General features: G+C 39.8%; 1 protein-coding gene across 1 annotated transcript; it reads left to right on the plus strand.

Moving 5' to 3' along the window:
- The first annotated feature begins 208 nt into the window (after positions 1–208).
- On the plus strand, positions 209–16,210 carry LOC104071781 (cholinephosphotransferase 1-like). Its single transcript, XM_009573793.1, has 9 exons — positions 209–439; positions 1,322–1,373; positions 2,937–3,001; positions 5,385–5,532; positions 6,585–6,726; positions 10,260–10,344; positions 11,929–12,060; positions 15,315–15,440; positions 15,939–16,210. Exons 1-9 carry the CDS (start codon positions 209–211, stop codon positions 16,068–16,070), a joined length of 1,113 nt encoding a protein of 370 aa, XP_009572088.1. The 3' UTR covers positions 16,071–16,210.
- Positions 16,211–18,119: the final 1,909 nt, after the last annotated feature.

Consider the following 18,119-nt stretch of genomic DNA (forward strand, 5'->3'; position numbering starts at 1 on the left):
ATCTTTTAAACTGAAAGAGGCATCGTCTTGGGTCAGAGAGAGAAATGAAGGGAAGATACTGACAGGCATGGAATGATGTAAATAGCAAGGGCAGAACTGAGCTTTGTGGGAGAGAGAATAAAGTAGAAAAGAGGGGGAACTGGAACAGCTGGTATGAACTGGGGGCATGAAGGAAGAAGCATTAAGCCCCTGACCTGGTAGAGGAGAGATGAGAAGCACTGAGTGGGGAGGGGAATCCAGCCCATACCCACGAGTGAAGAATGGAGCACTCGGTAGTGAAAGGGAGAAAGAGGTATTTGGCATAAAAGATGACAGCGAAGGTTCAGGAACCCCAACACAGAAGGACAGGAGCTCTTTTGAGAGGGAGCTTGTCGGGGAGAAGAGGATGCTAAAGGAATGCAGGGAGTCCCTGGTGTGCATGAAATGCACTTGGGCTATAGTATGATTCCCCCCGCTTCCCCCCTCCTTGCCCTCTTGCCCTGCTGTAATGCAGGTTTAAGTAGCCCCTCCCCTTCTTTTGCTGTTAATACAATTGTACATAGTGCTTTGTGCGAAACAGAAGTGAGGAAAATGATCCATATTTGGGGGGAAGAGGGAGGAAGTCCAGTAAAAATGTCTCTTTCTCTTCTGGATCTGTTCCAGAGAGGGGCTGTGTAAACTAGGGTGAAATTGGTTGCTGTGTTGTTGGATTGAGGAAGCGAGATTATGACTAAATGTGATGAGTAATTAAGGGGGTCTGAATCTTTAGATGTTGCATAAGCTTGGGCTGTTGAACTCTCTGGACTTGAGAGCTTTGCTTGAAATAAGTGCTAAGGGGTCTTCGTGGCACATCTAGTCTTCTGCAGCTGTCCATGCTCTTCTGTGGCATGGAATCACAGGGGCAGAAGAATGGGGACTGCTGTTCAGCCTACACTTTTTCCTGAAGGAGAGGCATGCCATACATACCTGTCAAATGCTATATGCACATTGTTTTGTTTTGACACCCTCTAGTTCAGTAGATGACCAGACCTGCTGTACCAAATCTGTGTGTGACAAGATTCTGGGGCTGTATCATCTTTCAGACATCCTTTTTAATTGAAGTGGAGAAGCCTTTTTTCCTCCTCCCCCCCAGGGTTTGTGTTCTCTTCTAGTTCCATAAAAATAGCATCTAGCTCTGGCCAAACAATACATTTGCTTGGACAGGATATAACTTTGGGCAGAGATAATAAACACCTCATCAGTGAAAAGCTGATGATTATTGGGAGTCTCCTGACCTTTCTGCTGAGTCTGTCAGCCATGTCAGCATTCTCAAATGCTCCCACTTCTCTAATTTGCAAACTAGCGTGGGTTCAGCGTGGGAAGCCGGCAGGGGACATCCCTGGATGGAGAACCAGGTATGTGGGAAGGCGGAGGAGACGGCAACTATAGCTGTATTGAGAGGGTGGATAGCAGAGAGAATCTGTGGTTATTAGGAACTTCAGAAACCTCTGTGCACCTCGGTGATTTGGAAAACTGTATTTTACTGATTAAAATATTAAAGCATTCATTTAATCTGTTAAATGCATAGATGATCATGAGTGATCTTTGGTTGTTAGCACTTTGGGTTTAATTTGAACTGACAGCCTAGGGATGAAATGCTCCAGATTGTGTTTCTAAGCCCTCTCAGACACCTGTTTCCCTGTTCTTACTACGATCTTTTTCGCTTCTCCGCAACTGCAGGGACACAGATGCATCCGCTACAGGTGTTATCAGATATAGATATCTTTATTGGGAAGAGGGTGAAGACTTCTCCTCTTTCCAGATTGTCAGTGATCAGTTTTGGAGTCTGAGGGGATCGTTGCTTTAATTTGTCCCAGCAGGAGCTAATGCAAACAGACTTGGATCAGCAGTCTTAAAGATTATACCTGTACAATAACTTGAAACTCAACAAAAGCCATTGCTTTGTCAAAAAGACCTGATAAGAGAGGTTTATTTATTTATTTTTACATTTAATGTGTTAAACTTGTTTTGAGGTAAAGTAAATGTAGATGATGTTACCCTGAAAAAGAATTCTTGCCTCATGTTCTGTGGGTTATGGAAGCTTTCATAAACTGACTGTAGTAACCAGCATGCAAGCCTTCTGTTTTGGTTAGAATTGAGGCTGTATTTCATGGAGCTTGCATTTCAAAAGACTGTGATAATACCAAGCATACAGCATAGAGCACTATGGCTAATGATAAAAAAATGTGCCATAACAGGTTTCTGTTCCTGACTGGTGCTTCAATTATGGAAATGATCCAGTTAAATAAGAAACTGCCCACACTCTGGCATTTGACTTAATTGGTGATGTGCCCCACACTGCGGGCGGGGGTGAATGCAAAGTGGGTAAGGAATTTCCTTGCATATTTAGCACTGGATACAGTCTACTTTTGCCCGTGATATGGAGAACCTGATGACTTTAAAGCAAACTAAAATCTATTTCACTTATAGGTAGATGGTTGCAAAAGGAGGGGAGCCTAATGCAACCAAAAACCCATGGTGTCCTAGATAGAATTGCCAGGTGTGGCCTGGTTTTCTTCCTGAAATCCAGGGATTAGCATGACAAGTTTCAATAGACCTCAAGCTATCTCTTCATAACTAGTAGAAGTATGTCACAGTAGGGACACCTCATAAAACACTGCAAATAACCTTTGTGGCATTTCACAGCAGTATTGGTGATAAAATTGGAGATGTCTTTAAAATACTACTTTAAAGGACAGCAGTGAAACCAGTGGTTTCTCCTGGCCTTCCTGCTCATGGTGCTTCATTCATAGGTCTGTGTCAGGAGCTGCCTTGTTTGAGAATAACTGTTATTCTCCATGCAACTAAGTTATTCTGAAAAAGTCAGTCCAGCTACTGTGGTAGCTTTAATATGTGGATTATGTCACACATAAATGATCTTAGCTTCAACAGCTTAACTGTGCTTTTATGTCCTGAAGTACCTGAGCAATGGCTGACAGCCCTCTATTTTGGAAAGGTGGAGGGCGAGAATGGGGGCCGACAGGTAGCCACTGCCTCCCTGCAGAACGTCTGACCAAGCGAGCTTGTGCCAGGAGAAGCCCTTGAGCTCTCTCTTCCTCCACATGGCTCTTGGTGATCTGCGAACCCAGGGTGGCAGTAGGCTCCTGTTGTCCACAGGCTCTGTCCTTCCCCCTTTGTCAGAGGAGAGAAACTTTTTCAAAAGATGGCTAAGAACTCACTCCAGGGTTTAACCCCATCCCCCAACACAAAATTCCTTTGTTTAACTGGACTAACAAGGGAGAAAAAAACTAAATAACTCGACTAATCCCATTGGTAAACATCAAACATATTGCTGTAATCACTTGACCTGGATTTCTACAGTGTGCTCTTTGAGGGGTTATCAGATACCAGTATGTTAAATGTCCATTGGAATGAGAATATCTACTCATCCTCTTTCACCTGCTCAAGGCTTCCAACATCATCTGTGATTACAATTTTTCTTAGTTTCCTTGAGTTAAGGGGAAGGACGGCCAGTTTTGAAGAATTTTCTAAGTTTTCTAGATTTCTATGTACATACAAATCCAGACTTTTCACCTATAGCTGGAGTCCCTAATTCTTTGACTGACTTTTGCTTCAAAGCTGGATGAAGCCAACCGTTTGACTTTAAATGGTGGAATGGTTTATTAGTGAAATTATCCAAATACTGGGTAGCAGGAAAATCATAAATTTGCTGACAATATTCTTTTCGTATTAAAAGCACAAAACTAAATGATAACATAGTGTATGAGCCAGCCTTGAATACATGAGGAAGTCTTAAATAACAGCAAAAAAGCCGTTCAGAACTGAACTTCCTTTAAGCATGTTGGTTCTTGGGAAGGATGTGTTTTGTAATCAGTCTAACTGGAGGCATAACTTTTTTCCTAGCTCAAGTCAGTGAGTGTAACGATGATGAGAAAACAGAATGGCTGGAGGAGCAGCTTAACTCATCTGCATTCTTATTGCTGCCTTCTCCTATCCCTGCCTATGAACTGATTGGCAACTCTCATTTTTCCTTTTTCCCCAGCAGTGACGCTGGGTTTATGTGCGTGTGGACAAATCTCAGCTCACTGAGATTCAATCTCTTGTCTAAATCTGCTTAATAGCCTTTACTGGACTTAGGTAATACACGTAATCATGTTGGTCTATTTGCGCTGCAGGAGAGGAATTGCAGAGGTGTAGAGCCACAGCAGCTGTCCCTTACCTGGGCGTGCAAGGATTCAGCTCTGTGGCTGCTTGTGGCTGTTTGCTTGCTTAACCTGCAAGTTGCATTTCCAGCATTTATACCTAACTTTGGCTCTCTTTTTGTGAACAGTGCTTCTAAATGTTAAGGATACCGCTGGAAACTACTTGAGGCAAAAATGTTACCTGTACTTTGTTCAAAAGGTGTTACAAATTATTTTTAGTAAAAACTAATTCCTAGACAAACAAAGACATAGTGACTGTGTGTATGAAAATAATGCTTTTGAAAGGTACTACTGTAGGACAGTTCCTTTGAACCTAAGACTGGTGTTAATGTAACTGATTCACAGCTTGTTTTGAAACTCTGATAGTCTATATTAAGTAGATAGTTGCTCCTTCATATTTAGTGAATGACTTAATTTCTTCAAACCCTTGTCCAAAGTGCCTATGTTATGTTGGAAAAAATCTAAAAAAAAATTTCCCTAAAAAGGCTTTATTTAGTAAAATGTAATGGGTTTTTATATCTATATGTTGCAAGTCTGAGCAAATCATCTAAGGGTCTATCACATAAACTGCTGAGAACTTTAGTAAGTGCCTTCCTACTGTTTTCTTTTTTAAAGGTTCATTTTATTTTTGTAACGTTTTTCAGCACAAAGAATACAAATAATTATAGAAATACTGTGGTTTCAAGGTGGAAAAATAAAAATGTAATGGGTTTTTATATCTATATGTTGCAAGTCTGAGCAAATCATCTAAGGGTCTATCACATAAACTGCTGAGAACTTTAGTAAGTGCCTTCCTACTGTTTTCTTTTTTAAAGGTTCATTTTATTTTTGTAACGTTTTTCAGCACAAAGAATACAAATAATTATAGAAATACTGTGGTTTCAAGGTGGAAAAATAAGTCAATTGATGCAGAAGAGAGGTTAAAGTGGGTTTTTTGGGGCGGGTTTTTTTTTTGTTTGTTTGGTTTTTTTTTTTTTAATAGAAGGACCTGTATTTCACTGGTGTATCCGGAGTAGTTCATTATAGTAGTTACTACAGTTCATGTAGGACTAGCGCACAGAACTTGGTTTGTCTGTTAACTAAGTAACAAATAGCACAACGTAGTATGGTTTTGTGCTGAACAATATTTTACCTTTAATGAAATAGATTATCAGCTAAGAAACTGGGAAAGGCCTAGTGACCTTTTATGTGAATCTCTTTCAGGCACCTTTTTGGGCATACATCCTGGGTGCACTAGGACTTTTTATCTACCAGTCTCTGGATGCCATTGATGGGAAGCAAGCCAGAAGAACAAACAGTAGTTCTCCTTTAGGAGAACTCTTTGATCATGGTTGCGACTCTATTTCCACAGGTAGCCTTAACCTATTGTTACCCATCCTAGTTTTAAAAAAATTACCTGTTTTCAAAAGGAGCTGATTAATCACAGATTTATTGAAGTTGGAAAGGACCTCTAGAGATCACCTAGTCCAACCCCCTACGCAGAGCAGGGTCAGCACGTTCCCTTCTTTTAGGGTAACTTCACCATCTCCTGGTCACTGCAGCCAAGGCTGCCCCTGACGTTTGCATCCCTGACCAGTATCAGGGAGGATATTTCAGAAGTACCTTTGGCAGATGTTGGGTAACATGCGTTCTGCTCTTACTTACTGTGCATCTTCACGTACAGTGTTCTTGGCATGAGCTAGATGGTGAACAAAGCGTTCCGTAAGAGCATGCTTAGACTCTTTACTATACATAGCCTGTGTTTTCCAGTAGGGTACAGGTGATGCCTAATAAAGGATTTTAAGGACCTAAAAGACTGCTGCTGGCATGTGAAACTAAGGATTCCACTTTAGGAGTGAGGTGCCAAAATATCATTCTGGTAATAGGGCATCCAGCCTGGCACTTAGGAGAAGGATAATTTATATTCCTTAGAAGAATGAGTTTAAAAAAAGTTGATTTGGAGTCCTTAAAAAGTAAGCCTTGCTCAGTTTTACTTTCCATAACTTAGCTGCTGTGGGTGGCAATGCCTGTACTTCTAGAAAAGCTTAACAGCTGAAACATTTGTCCTGGGATTTGGTACGTTCTTTATACCTCACTTCCCAGAGAAGTGCAACTGCCAGTCCCTCTGAGCTGGGCCCTTCAGGTGAAGCTGTCAGTGTTGCAAAGAACACGAGATGACAAGGGCAGAAGAAGGGAGAACGACCCCTGTAGGCTAGAAGGCGGGACGCTTGCCTGGAAGAAAAGGAGTCCTGTGTTTTGGTCTTTCCTGCCAGGACTGTCCCTGAGGTTAGCTACTCAGTAAAGTATCAGTCGTATCATTACTTTGTTATAGTGATGTAAAATGCCTTGTGATTTTTTTTTTTAATTTTTCTTAACTGCAAGCAAAGAGGGTATATGACTAACCTGTTCATTTCTGCTTTTCAGTTTTTGTTGTCCTTGGATCCTGCATAGCAATCCGACTAGGAACAAATCCTGACTGGTTGTTTTTCTGTTGTTTTGTGGGACTGTTCATGTTCTATTCTGCTCACTGGCAGACATATGTATCAGGCGTACTAAGGTTTGGAAAGTAAGTAGGTATCTTTAGAAGTACATGTGGCTTAATGTCTGAGACTGCTAGCTACTTGATTTCCATTTCTTCTTGTTTTTTTCCCCGCTCTCTCTTCCTCTCACTTTCCTCCTCATCTCCCTTCCACCCTAGCAGACTTGTGTTTTACCTGGCAAGAACTTTAAAACTCTGCATAATATTGAGTAGAGGGCTTGTCTTTTAGCAGCTGATCTTAGCTATATATGCCTTGTTTGCATGCATTTCGCTTTTTTGTCTGCAGATTTGTTCACGGAACCCATACAAGCACCATGCGGGCTCAGGCCAGAGAGGTCTTGCCTGCAGTGTAAACAAGTGCTCTGTGTAGGAGTAGGAACAGAGCAAGCATCAGCAGTACCTCCCTTTGTAACCTCCCAGCCACAGAACAGTTTCAGCCCAGGGGACTCTGGGCTCTTTTTTAGAGAAATTCCTGAGCTAATGGGTTTCTCTTCCATAGATATCTTCAGCCTTCCTTCGAACAAACTCTCTGCATCCATTGCATCCTTTGTCAAGGAGTTCCACAGAGCTATGGCAGTGCTTGAAGAACTACCCCAGGTTTATCTGGGGGCTTTGATTTCAATCTGGCTCATATTGGTTTTGACGTCCTTTAGGTTTTGTGTTAGGTCACAATTCTAGCGATTGCTGTTGATGCTGTTCATGACTTGGTAGAAATTCCATCTGTTCTCACTACAGTGTGGGAGGAGGAGTCATGACATTCATGTAGAAGATAACAATTTCAATTTAACTCCTAGTAGTGTGGGGACTGCTGCACCCTCCCACAACTGTGGTGGTGCCTAGCCATTGCCTTTTGCTGTTTTTAAACAACGAGCTGCACTTCAGTAATGATTTCTGGAAAGAGGAAAAGATCAGAGACTTCCGTAGCAGCAAAACTGGAAATATGTGATAGATGAAGGCTATATTTCTGATAATCCTAGTCAATTGTTAAGTCCCCTGTTTATAGTCCTGCTTAGCTCTGACCTGCAAGAAGCACCTTAGCAAATCTGAGCATCACTGGGCACACAGGCTAGTGATCAGCAATCCTTGCATACTGTTCGATGTCTGTATCAAAAGAAAGCTGTCTTTGTGGTAATGCTAAGAGCTCTTTTTATTCGCTAATAATGCATTTTACCACACAAACTGTAAGTCTTCTACCTGCCTACCCATCCTACTTTTTTTAAAGGACATCTTGTGCTGTAAACAAAAATAGACGTAAACAAAAAAAGTGATGGCTGAAATAAGATAATTTCCGTACATGACAGTGGACTGCAGTGAAGGGAGATGGACTATGCCATGAGCTCTGGGATTTTGCATAAATTATTGCTTTTCTGTGCCTTTCCTTCGTGCACAAAATGTGAGAATTTCCAAACTGAGGCTCCCATACCCCATAAAAACTTCTTTATTAAAAACTTAATGGCTTCTACGTAAATATAGTGATACTGCATAGTACAAGCAGTTCGGAATGGCCTGGTGTTCCATGCTTACTGTTTGAAGTTAGACACAACTTTTCTCCAGGATAACTTATTTCTGTTTAGTGAGAGCAGTCAGAGTTGTTTCAAGGCTCACAATTTTATTTCTCTTAAGCATGGAGGTAATAGACTAAATGAAGGCAATAGTACATTGCTCTAAATATGATAATACTTAATAACATGGACGGAAGCTTTCACTGATGCTGTTCCTGTATTAGCAGCACTTGATTTTAGAAGTCAAATGACAGGTGAGGGAGTCCTAGCGCTGATGGCCCAGAGAGCTGGGTACTGTGCCACTGTCAGGTTATGTAGAATACCGCGCAGTGTCTGATTTAAAATATTTGGACTCTGATTTGGGCTGTGTTGCAACCAACAATCTGAGCCTCTGTAAAATTAAGTACTAAACTTTGGCACATACAATGACTCAACTTCAAGTTCAAGACTCCTTCCACCAGCAGCGACAGCAAATGCAGTACAGCTTACAAATCTAGGTACAGAGTGTGAACTCTGAACACTTGAACTTGCATGTGGATGCTTTTGCATGACGTAAACAAGTTCAGTGTGCAGCTACCACAATGACTGAGCAGATGTAACGCTTCATCCCTGGTAGAGAGGGAAAAGCCCGCTCCCAGCAGCGCTGTCCCGTTTCCCCCCTGCACAGACTCTGTTGCTTGACTTCAAGCCAATTCATGAAACAGGCAGAAGATTACAAGCCTACATGAGGCTAGCAAGCTGAACTGGTTCACCTTACAGTCTGATGAGCACTATAGCTAGTACAAGCGAGGGAGCACAACGGCGTAGGACGGCGAGGACTACCCATTCCAACGGCTTTGGACAGTGACGAGCACCTCAGCATATCATCTAGTTGCAGCTTAAACTTTGGCTCGACTAAGAGTCTGATGCTTGTGATGAAACTTAGCATATTTTATCACTATCTTTCCAATGAAAGAAGAGAGTTTAATGTTACTTTGATTATCAAGATCAGATAAATGTTTTCCATTAGCCAAGAGTTGATTCCTATCTCCCTTTAAAAATAGTTTCCTGTGCAAACAGTTCATGTGCTAAGCAAGTAATGATACATGTTGACTTCGATCGTAATACCTTAAAACAGCAAATTTATTCTAATTGCTTAAGGAAATGTTGTATTTTAAACATCCATTGTCACTGTTTGCTGGTAACTTCAGGACAAAGATCAGGTACCTGTCTCAAAAGCTTTAGCGGCATAAAAGGTGCCTTAGATGTGCACACTTATTTTACTTATTTTAAAGCTTTATTGAAAGTATCGATTCTTTCTCTTGAGCCTCTGCTTAACTTTTTTTATATATTCAGGTTTTCTCAAAACATTTCAGCAATCAGATACAGTAAGACAGAGTTTGGCTGTCTTGTCTGAGAACAAAAAAGGTGGAATACAGAGTCTAGACTTTAGGGGACATACAAGGCCACCTATTTTAAAAATGTATTTTATGGAAAAAAGCAAGATACCAATTATATGTCCTCCGAAACAGGACAGATGCTTAGCTACCCACTGACTCAGTCCTCAAAATACTGCCCTTATGTTTTGCAGGCTGTATCTGTCAAGTTTTCATGGTATGATGGCTTAAAGAAATCCCTTCTGTCCCAACCTGCTCTTCACAGTCCATACTTTTCCATTAAAAGCATATCATATAAATGTTTGATTGCATTTACTGTGAGCTTGCCTTAAAGTTTGATTTGATACTTACACAAGACTTGTTAGTCTGTAAATTTATACTCAAAATTCTCAAACAGTTAACAATGTATTCATTAAAGATTTTCCCCCATTACAATTATATGTAGCTTGCTCTAGATAAGGAGTATAGGTTTAATTTTACAGCCTAACCAAAGACGTGTGCCTCCATATAGAGTATCTTTCTCAGTCAAGGAAAATTATATTCTATATACATTGAGGTAATTTGAAGTACTTCTAAGGAGATAACTTATAGTCACTGTTTTTTGATTCCCACCCTGCCTGCCTTACACTTACAGCAAAAAAACCTTTTCTTTAACTAAATCTTCCTCTTTTTTCCTTCATAGAGTTGATGTAACTGAAGTTCAGATAGCCATAACAATGCTACTCTTGGTATCTGCATATGGTGGCACAGCAATATGGGACTATAAGGTAAGGGTATTAAATATTCAGAGTTCCTGTTGAGTATTCAGTTCCTGTTAAGTGTTCACAGTTCCTATGGTATTTGAAGCTATCCTGTGCAAGTACCATCAACACCTACTAGTTGTCTAACATTCTGTTTTAGCTTATTGTGCAAATGTAGGTTATTTTTATGTTGTAGTTAACTTAAGAATAATGGTGTGACTTCCTATGCACAAATTTAGAGCTACATAGAGGAAAAAAGACCCCATCTGCCAGATATGAACTTTTGATCTGAAACTAATACTCTGCAGATACTTAAGCTTTAATAAATAGTTTTTGTTCTAGTTTTATTTCTTTTGTATATTTTATTGTAAGACATACATTTCTGTTCAGTTAAATTATTTATAGGATGCTTTATTTTAAAATTTAAAGATTAAATGCTTTAATCTAATAAAAGCATGGGATGAAGTTAGGGGGTTTTTGGTTAAGAAATCCATATTTACGTGTCAGTGGAGATGTACTGATTTTTAAATCAGATGTCCTGATTTAAAAACTACATTTTAACATAAATGTAAATATCTATATTTAAAGAATTGTTTTCTGTCCAAAAGCATTTCCCTATCTCTGGCTTTTATTCTGATCTTTAAAGATGTGCTTCAGTGGAATGAAGGATCAAATTCATCTTTTCTGGGGTCTTTACTCAGAAATGTATAGTTCTGCTTGGTTGTAGCGCATGGAAGTGCTGAGACCATTCCATGCTATTGATAACCAATGCAAATTAATCTAAATATAAACCAGCAAGTAATTCAAATTCACTCACGAGTTTACTCAACAATTAAGAAATGTTTAGCTAAACCTTGTTTCCTTTCCCCATCCTGCAAGATGCTCTTGTTCTATTTTCAAACAGCTTATTTTCATGTTGGAAAATAAAATAGGTGCATTAGACTTTAATTATGATCGATTTTTCTTCAGTATTAAAATCTGTGGTAGTTATGCTGTATCTCAGAACAATCTATATTCAAAAAAATAGTCAATGGTTTCAATTTATTACTACTTCTTTTTTTTAAATCCTCTGCTGCCTTTGGAAGTTTCCTTGAAACTGCAGTTGATTATGAAAGGTAACTGTTTAATTAAAATTTGTATCTGGAGACTATTCAAAATGCAAAGATACAGCATACAAACAACATGTACTAAACACAAAGCAGGCAGATGGTGTTTGTGTTTCCTGTGGTTCAGTATTGTGTTACCCAGTGAAATAGAAGGAACTACCCTTCTCCCCCCTCCCACGCTTTGGTGATGCAGTAGTCTGTGTCAAGTTTTTGCTTATGTGGTAAAAATATTTGAAGAACCTTGTAAGGACAAACACAAAGATCTAGCTGAATTTCAAGACCACAACTTAAGTACTCAAAAGTCGAGTTTAAACATTCCGAAAGAAATTGGTCGTCTCCTTAGTAAGGAAACAAATTCCAAACACTGTCCTCCTGAGCTTGTTCCTGGGAAAGCGAGACTTCAAATAAAACAATTGTTTAGTAGGTGTCAGCAGCTTTTTTTTAATCACTTTTTAAAAAAGTTATCCTTAACTTTTAATATCTTTTTCTTGTGTTTCCTGCTAAGGTCCCTTTGGTGGGCTTGGAACTGAAGTTCTTGGCAGTTTTTAGCATACTGTGTGGAACAGCACTTTCTTTTTTCAGTTACTTCCGTATCATCTTTGGTGGAGGGGTTGGAAAGAATGGATCTACAATAGCAGTAAGTTGCTTTAAAAATCTAAGTGAGGTTTGAATAATTTATGCCCATAATTTATTGCATTTCAGATGATCATAAGGGTTTTATCTGTTTAAGCATTTAAGCAGACAGGCATGTGAGTGTTGGATGGCTAAAGCAAAGACTTCATTATCTACTTTCTCTCCACCCGTTACTGGATTTCTCCTGTCACGGCAACCAGCAATGAATTTTCTTACAAAATTGATTAGTGGTCACTGCAAAGGACACTGATAGCATTGGCATAATGCTAATGGACTTGCCCTGACTTTTGACAACTCTGGTTTTGTTTAATGGGATTTGTAGTGTGTATAAAATCTGGACCTTACTGTGTGACTGAAGCCCAAGACAAATCTTCTGTCCATTTGTATTTCAGGGAACAAGTGTTCTTTCACCAGGCCTGCACATTGGACTACTTATCATACTCGCCATTGTGATCTATAAAAAGTCTACAACTCAGCTGTTTGAAAAACATTCTTGCCTGTATGTCTTGACATTTGGATTTGTGAATGCTAAAATCTCACAGAAGTTGGTGGTAAGGAATCTTGTTTCAGTCCTAAACCTCCTAAAAATAAACTGGTTCTTGGCTTAATGCTTGCTGGATCAGTGGGCACTGCAAGTTCTGCTCTGCCACTGTATTTCATTATGACCAAGACACTGAACTAGACTCAGGCTCCTACAGAGAGATTATATATGACACTGATGCAAACACATACTTATTGTTGAATGTATTGATTAGAACTTTGTTTTGTTTAGCCTACTCCTAGAAATAAGTCATAGTCTATATACTGTCTTTAACATCGTAACTGTTGTCCTTCAAGCCCTACTAACAGTGCTGTGGCTTCTGACTTAATTTTCTGAAAAATGAATTAACTTTAATCATTAAAATGAAGAGATAAACTTTCTATCCTTCTCTCTTTTGTAATTAAAAACCTCATCAAGGCATTACAATAAAAATCTGCCCTACTACATATTTGCTAACAACAGTAATCCAGCCATTGATTAATTTCTTTTTTTCAGCATGACATTTTTCAAACACTAGAAAACATGTATTCTACAGACTTTCTTGCTAAACAGGAATTCACCTAGTGAACTACTAACCTCATTCAAGGGAGAGGACTGATAGGAAGACTGAGCCTTAAGACTGAACTTGAGGCAGTTCATCTATTCTGTCAGACACCTTGGCTCCCTTGCTCATTCAGAGGACCCCTGGGTGCTTGTAACCAGCAGTCATCACTGTATGTATGTCAACTCACTCCTGGGCACTTCTGAGCAAACCATGTTTCCCTTGATACTTTATGTGTAGCTTTGAGGATAGTCTGCTCCCGAGGCAAATCTGTAAAGGTAGTGGGGAAAAGATTTCAGTTTTCTGATACTATTTCAGGAGGCCTTGTCCTTCAGGCACTCCGGAGTGAGCAAACTGCAGTAAAAACTTAAGGCGTGACCACATGTGAGGCCTAGTGGAGACATGAGCCAAGGTCTCTGCAGTTTGTGTGGATGTGCGAGAGCTGCTCCATGAGCGCTAACCCTCCATAGCTGTTGCACATCACACTAGATGTGCGCCCAGAATTGCTCTGTGCAGCAGATCCCTTTAGCAGGAGAGATGCATCCTTAGCTGGCTTAGAGTGGAAGCCTTTGTCAACTCTCCTCTGGATGTAAGCCTTTGTGGTTTGTCCTGTCTGTAGAGTGGGACACACACAGGCTTTTCTGTGAATTTTGCTGTTCAGCATAGAGTTGAATATTATTTATATTATGCTAAGAGACCACTTTGTTCACAGGAACCTCTCAGTACTTTAATCATACTTGCCAAGTATCCACAAGCAAGGAATGACAGGGTGATTTCTTATGGCAAACTTGGTACCTAGACTACTTCTGCCATTTTTGAGCTTCCTGGTATGGACTCTTCATATGTCCTTTATTAGGTCTCCAACTTCTTACAAAAACCTCTTCTTCTGCCTCTCAATTAAAGGTGAGCTTAAGTTGTCTCTAAGAATGCTAAATATGGAAGGATCAAGGTGTGTGGGGGGGGATAGGTGGCCCTCCCTCCGCCCCCAGTAATCATCTTCTCTTGATCATTCTGTAAAGTGTCTCTGTGCATACATCCCTATCGACTAAACAGTGAAAACAAGTCTTTTTACCGAAGCAAAAGCCTAGTTTCTTGTTAGCTTTTGGCTAAGTAAAGCCAAAATTTTCAAGTTACGCTTGTAAACAACCTGTTGGAACAGGCCCAGAGGAGGGCCACAAAAATGATCAGAGGGATGGAACACCCCTCCTGTAGGAAAGGCTGAGAGAGTTGGGGTTATTCAGCCTGGAGAAGAGAAGGCTTTGGGGAGACCTTATTGTGGCCTTTCAGTACTGAAAGGGGGCCTATAAGAAAGATGGGGACAGACTTTTTCGAAGGGTCTTTTGTGACAGGACAAGGGGGAATGGTTTTAAACTGAAAGAGGGTAGATTTAAACTAAATATAAGGAAGAAGTTTTTTACAGTGAGGGTGGTGAAAGACTGGAACAGGTTGCCCAGAGAGGTGGTAGATTCACCATCCCTGGAAACATTCGAGGTCAGGTTGGACGGGGCTCTGAGCAACCTGATCTAGTTGAAGATGTCCCTGCCCACGGCAGGGGGGGTTGGACTAGATGACCTTTAAAGGTCCCTTCCAACCCAAACTATTCTGTGATTCTGTGACTTCAAGTGAATAGTATTCATTTTCAGTAATACACTTGCATAGTCTTACCCTTCAAATACAGCACTGAAAAAATAAAGAGTGGGGAACCCCTGCTAATAGCTAAAATGCACTGGTATGTCTGTAACTTGCAAAAGAACATTGAAGGACATGTACACATTTCTTATATAATAAAGTCAACAAATACCAACTGATAATTCAAATAGCTGTTATCACTGATTAAAGTGCTATATATTGGTTGAATAACCTGGAAAGAAGTTACTTGGTCCTTGGGAAAGAAACTGTCAGGGAGCAGCAGGCCCTGAAGCATTTGTGAAGCCCTTGGCCTGCCTGCTGATTGCTTCCTAGGAACTGTGGACAGCAGCCTGTTGCTGGGCAAGGATATTGTGCCAGTTTTCTGGTAGTTACACTGATCTTGCAGTGATGCAGTTTTGTGTGTCTGTCTGTCTCTCTCTTTTAGTTTTCTGGTAGTTACACTGATCTTGCAGTGATGCAGTTTTGTGTGTCTGTCTGTCTCTCTCTCTTTTTTTTTTTTTTTTTTTTTTTATCTTGCAGTACGTAGGTGGCTCACATGACAAAAAGTGAAATCTGTCTTCAGGACACTGCATTTATTGGGCCAGGACTTCTGTTTTTGGACCAGTACTTCAACAGTTTCATTGATGAATATATTGTTCTATGGGTAGCATTGGTAAGCATTTTGTTTTATACTTTTAATTTGGAGCATACTTAAAGGAATGGATTGAGAACTGTCCCTGTCATTCTGCTCTGCCATTTCTGACTTGCTCAGATCTCAGCTGTCACTGCCGAGGGAGTGCTAGGATACTATGTAAACATGTATTTTGGGAGCTGACTGGCTTTCTTTCCTTGGAACAGAGATGTGAAAGTAAATCTACAGATCTCTCTTGTAATTATGCTTTAATTCAGGTGGTTTGTTTAAAGTTACTCTGCAAACTGCAGACTAACCTTTGTTTATCAGACTTTGTAAGTGTTTAGTGCCGTTTGTTTTTTGGGTTTTTAGGTTTTGTGGGTTTTTTTCTTCTAAACTAGACCACTCTGTATGTTTAAATGCTTGTTAAATTTGTCACTTGAATAGATTCTGATTAAAGTATAGCTGAATTTATAGTAGGGACAATTTTTAAAAATATTTGTGTTTTTTTTTTTAACCTGTTGTTTTGTTCTTTTGAAGTTCATATCCTTGTTTGATATGCTGAGATATGCCACTGGTGTATGCCTACAGATTGCTGCTCATCTTCATATACATGTCTTCAGAATTTCATCTCATCAAGCTCCTGAACAGGTTCAAAACCATAATGACTGATTAAATAGGTCAAGGACAAGAGGAGAAGCAGTTAGGGGAATGTTGAACGAAGCTGCCTCTCTTTTTGGGGAAGACAGATTAAGCTTTTCAAGAAAATAGTTTTATGAGAAAGCTTGCGCTATCCCAGATATTACCAGATGTTAGAATTACTAAATACATAGTCCTGCAGATTCTATTGTGATCAATACTTTTGAACCAGGATGTATTTACCCCCTGTGTTTTAGGTACTGCAGCTGTTATTTCATATCATGAACACCACATTTGAAACTTCTGCCACTTCCTGCTAGGTAACCTTAATTCTGTACTTCTGGTCTGGTGAATGTAGACTGCAAACCAAGGTGCTACCAACCAGAATTCAAAGAGGAATTTCATTTTTCCCTAGACCAAGTGACTAATCTTCTAGTGTTAGTTTCTAAAGTCATCTTGGAACTAATGTGAAGTGGTAGTCAGAGGTATCAATGAATACAGTACTGCATTATTAAGACTGGTAAAATGAGGCATCCATGAGGTACAACTATTCCTTAATCTCTGTTCTGGTATTTCTAAAGAACAAGATACTGCATCAGTAGGATGAAGGAAGTATAGCTCAGGAAAATTTTCTTCTATTTCAAAATACTGTTATGAGTGCCTTTAGGATTCATGCATTCTCTAGTATCTAAGTACATAACCTACTGTTACTAAACACAATTGTAGCTTGCATTTTCTTTCAAGGCCAGTTTCTGGTTTTGTGGTCATAATAAGGTTTGCCTCATTGTACTCCATCATTATCTAGACTATAGGTGGTTGTGTACTTCAGGGCACTAACTTTACCTACCCTAACTTGTATCTGTGAAACTGCACAAGTGAATGACAAAGCTCTTTCTTTGATAAACTTAAATGACTGTGACTGACTGTGACAATGCAACCCACCCATGTGTAATTCCCTCTGAACTATGTTTGCTATCGCCGTGTTCATCTACCTTATCTAATTTGTCTTGTAACTATACTGTACTTCATCCAAACAAAACTGCACAGAACTAAACCCTAATGTATAGTAAAACTCTCCAAAACAGAAAGTCAGCCCGCTATCAGCCGCTCTCTTTCTTTAAGACCCATGGCTAACATAATGTGCCTAACTGAAGGGCTGCTGTTGTCATTAGAGAAAAGCTGAATTAAAGCAGCTGATTATCTGTATGAGCAAATCATGACTTGCACACAAACCCTATAACCTCAAGCTCTTTTAAAGAGGTACTATTTGAATATGATTTTTGTAAAAAGCTGTTGAATGTTACTGTCTGTTACCACTTTCAGTTGCTGATATGTAGCTGAGCTGTGAGTTCATAAAGTCCTTTCTGAACTGCACAAAAACAATGCTATGGTTTGTTTTAAAAATATGACCACTGCAGCTTCCTAGCTGCACATTAATTCAAAAAGACTTCCTGAGGTGTTCAAGGAACTTTAAATATGGTGTGTTGTCTGCTAAATTTGGGGGGAAGAAAATGCCATCATCTAGCACACTCCTGCCTAAGAAGGATATACTGATACACTTGAGGGATAACTAACAGTTACTGCCAAAGGACTAGCGCTCTAAGTGACTAATATAAATTCCAAGTGAATCTTAACTAGTCCTGTTTGAGGCTGGGAAAGACACAGCATCTACACATGAACTTAACCTGAACCCAGGCCACAGGCAAATAGAAGAGAAGATAGTAAAGGCCATTTCAGTTTGTGTGAATACTGTCAATGAATTAACCACCTGATGAAAAGACAGGCAACTTTTTAGAGTGAGAAGGTTTGGTTCCTGAGAATACTCAAAAATGTATCATGTATTAGTAGGTACAAGCAGTTTTAAGGATATGGTTGAGGTATGTGGATGATACGAAACTAATGCAGGAATCAGTCAGAAAGCTAGAAACATGAGGCAATACTAACAAGTAACCTAGTATTGAAGATAGGAAACAAAAACTGTTAACTGTATCTTATAGCATCATCTGATTATATCCTTAGAGGGCTGAGGCCCAGCAGCACAGTTACAAACTAGCATAGTTACCCACCAGAGGCCCATGTGCC

The sequence above is a fragment of the Fulmarus glacialis genome, unplaced genomic scaffold, assembly GCF_000690835.1.
Source record: "Fulmarus glacialis isolate BGI_N327 unplaced genomic scaffold, ASM69083v1 scaffold10583, whole genome shotgun sequence".
Taxonomy (NCBI): domain Eukaryota; kingdom Metazoa; phylum Chordata; class Aves; order Procellariiformes; family Procellariidae; genus Fulmarus; species Fulmarus glacialis.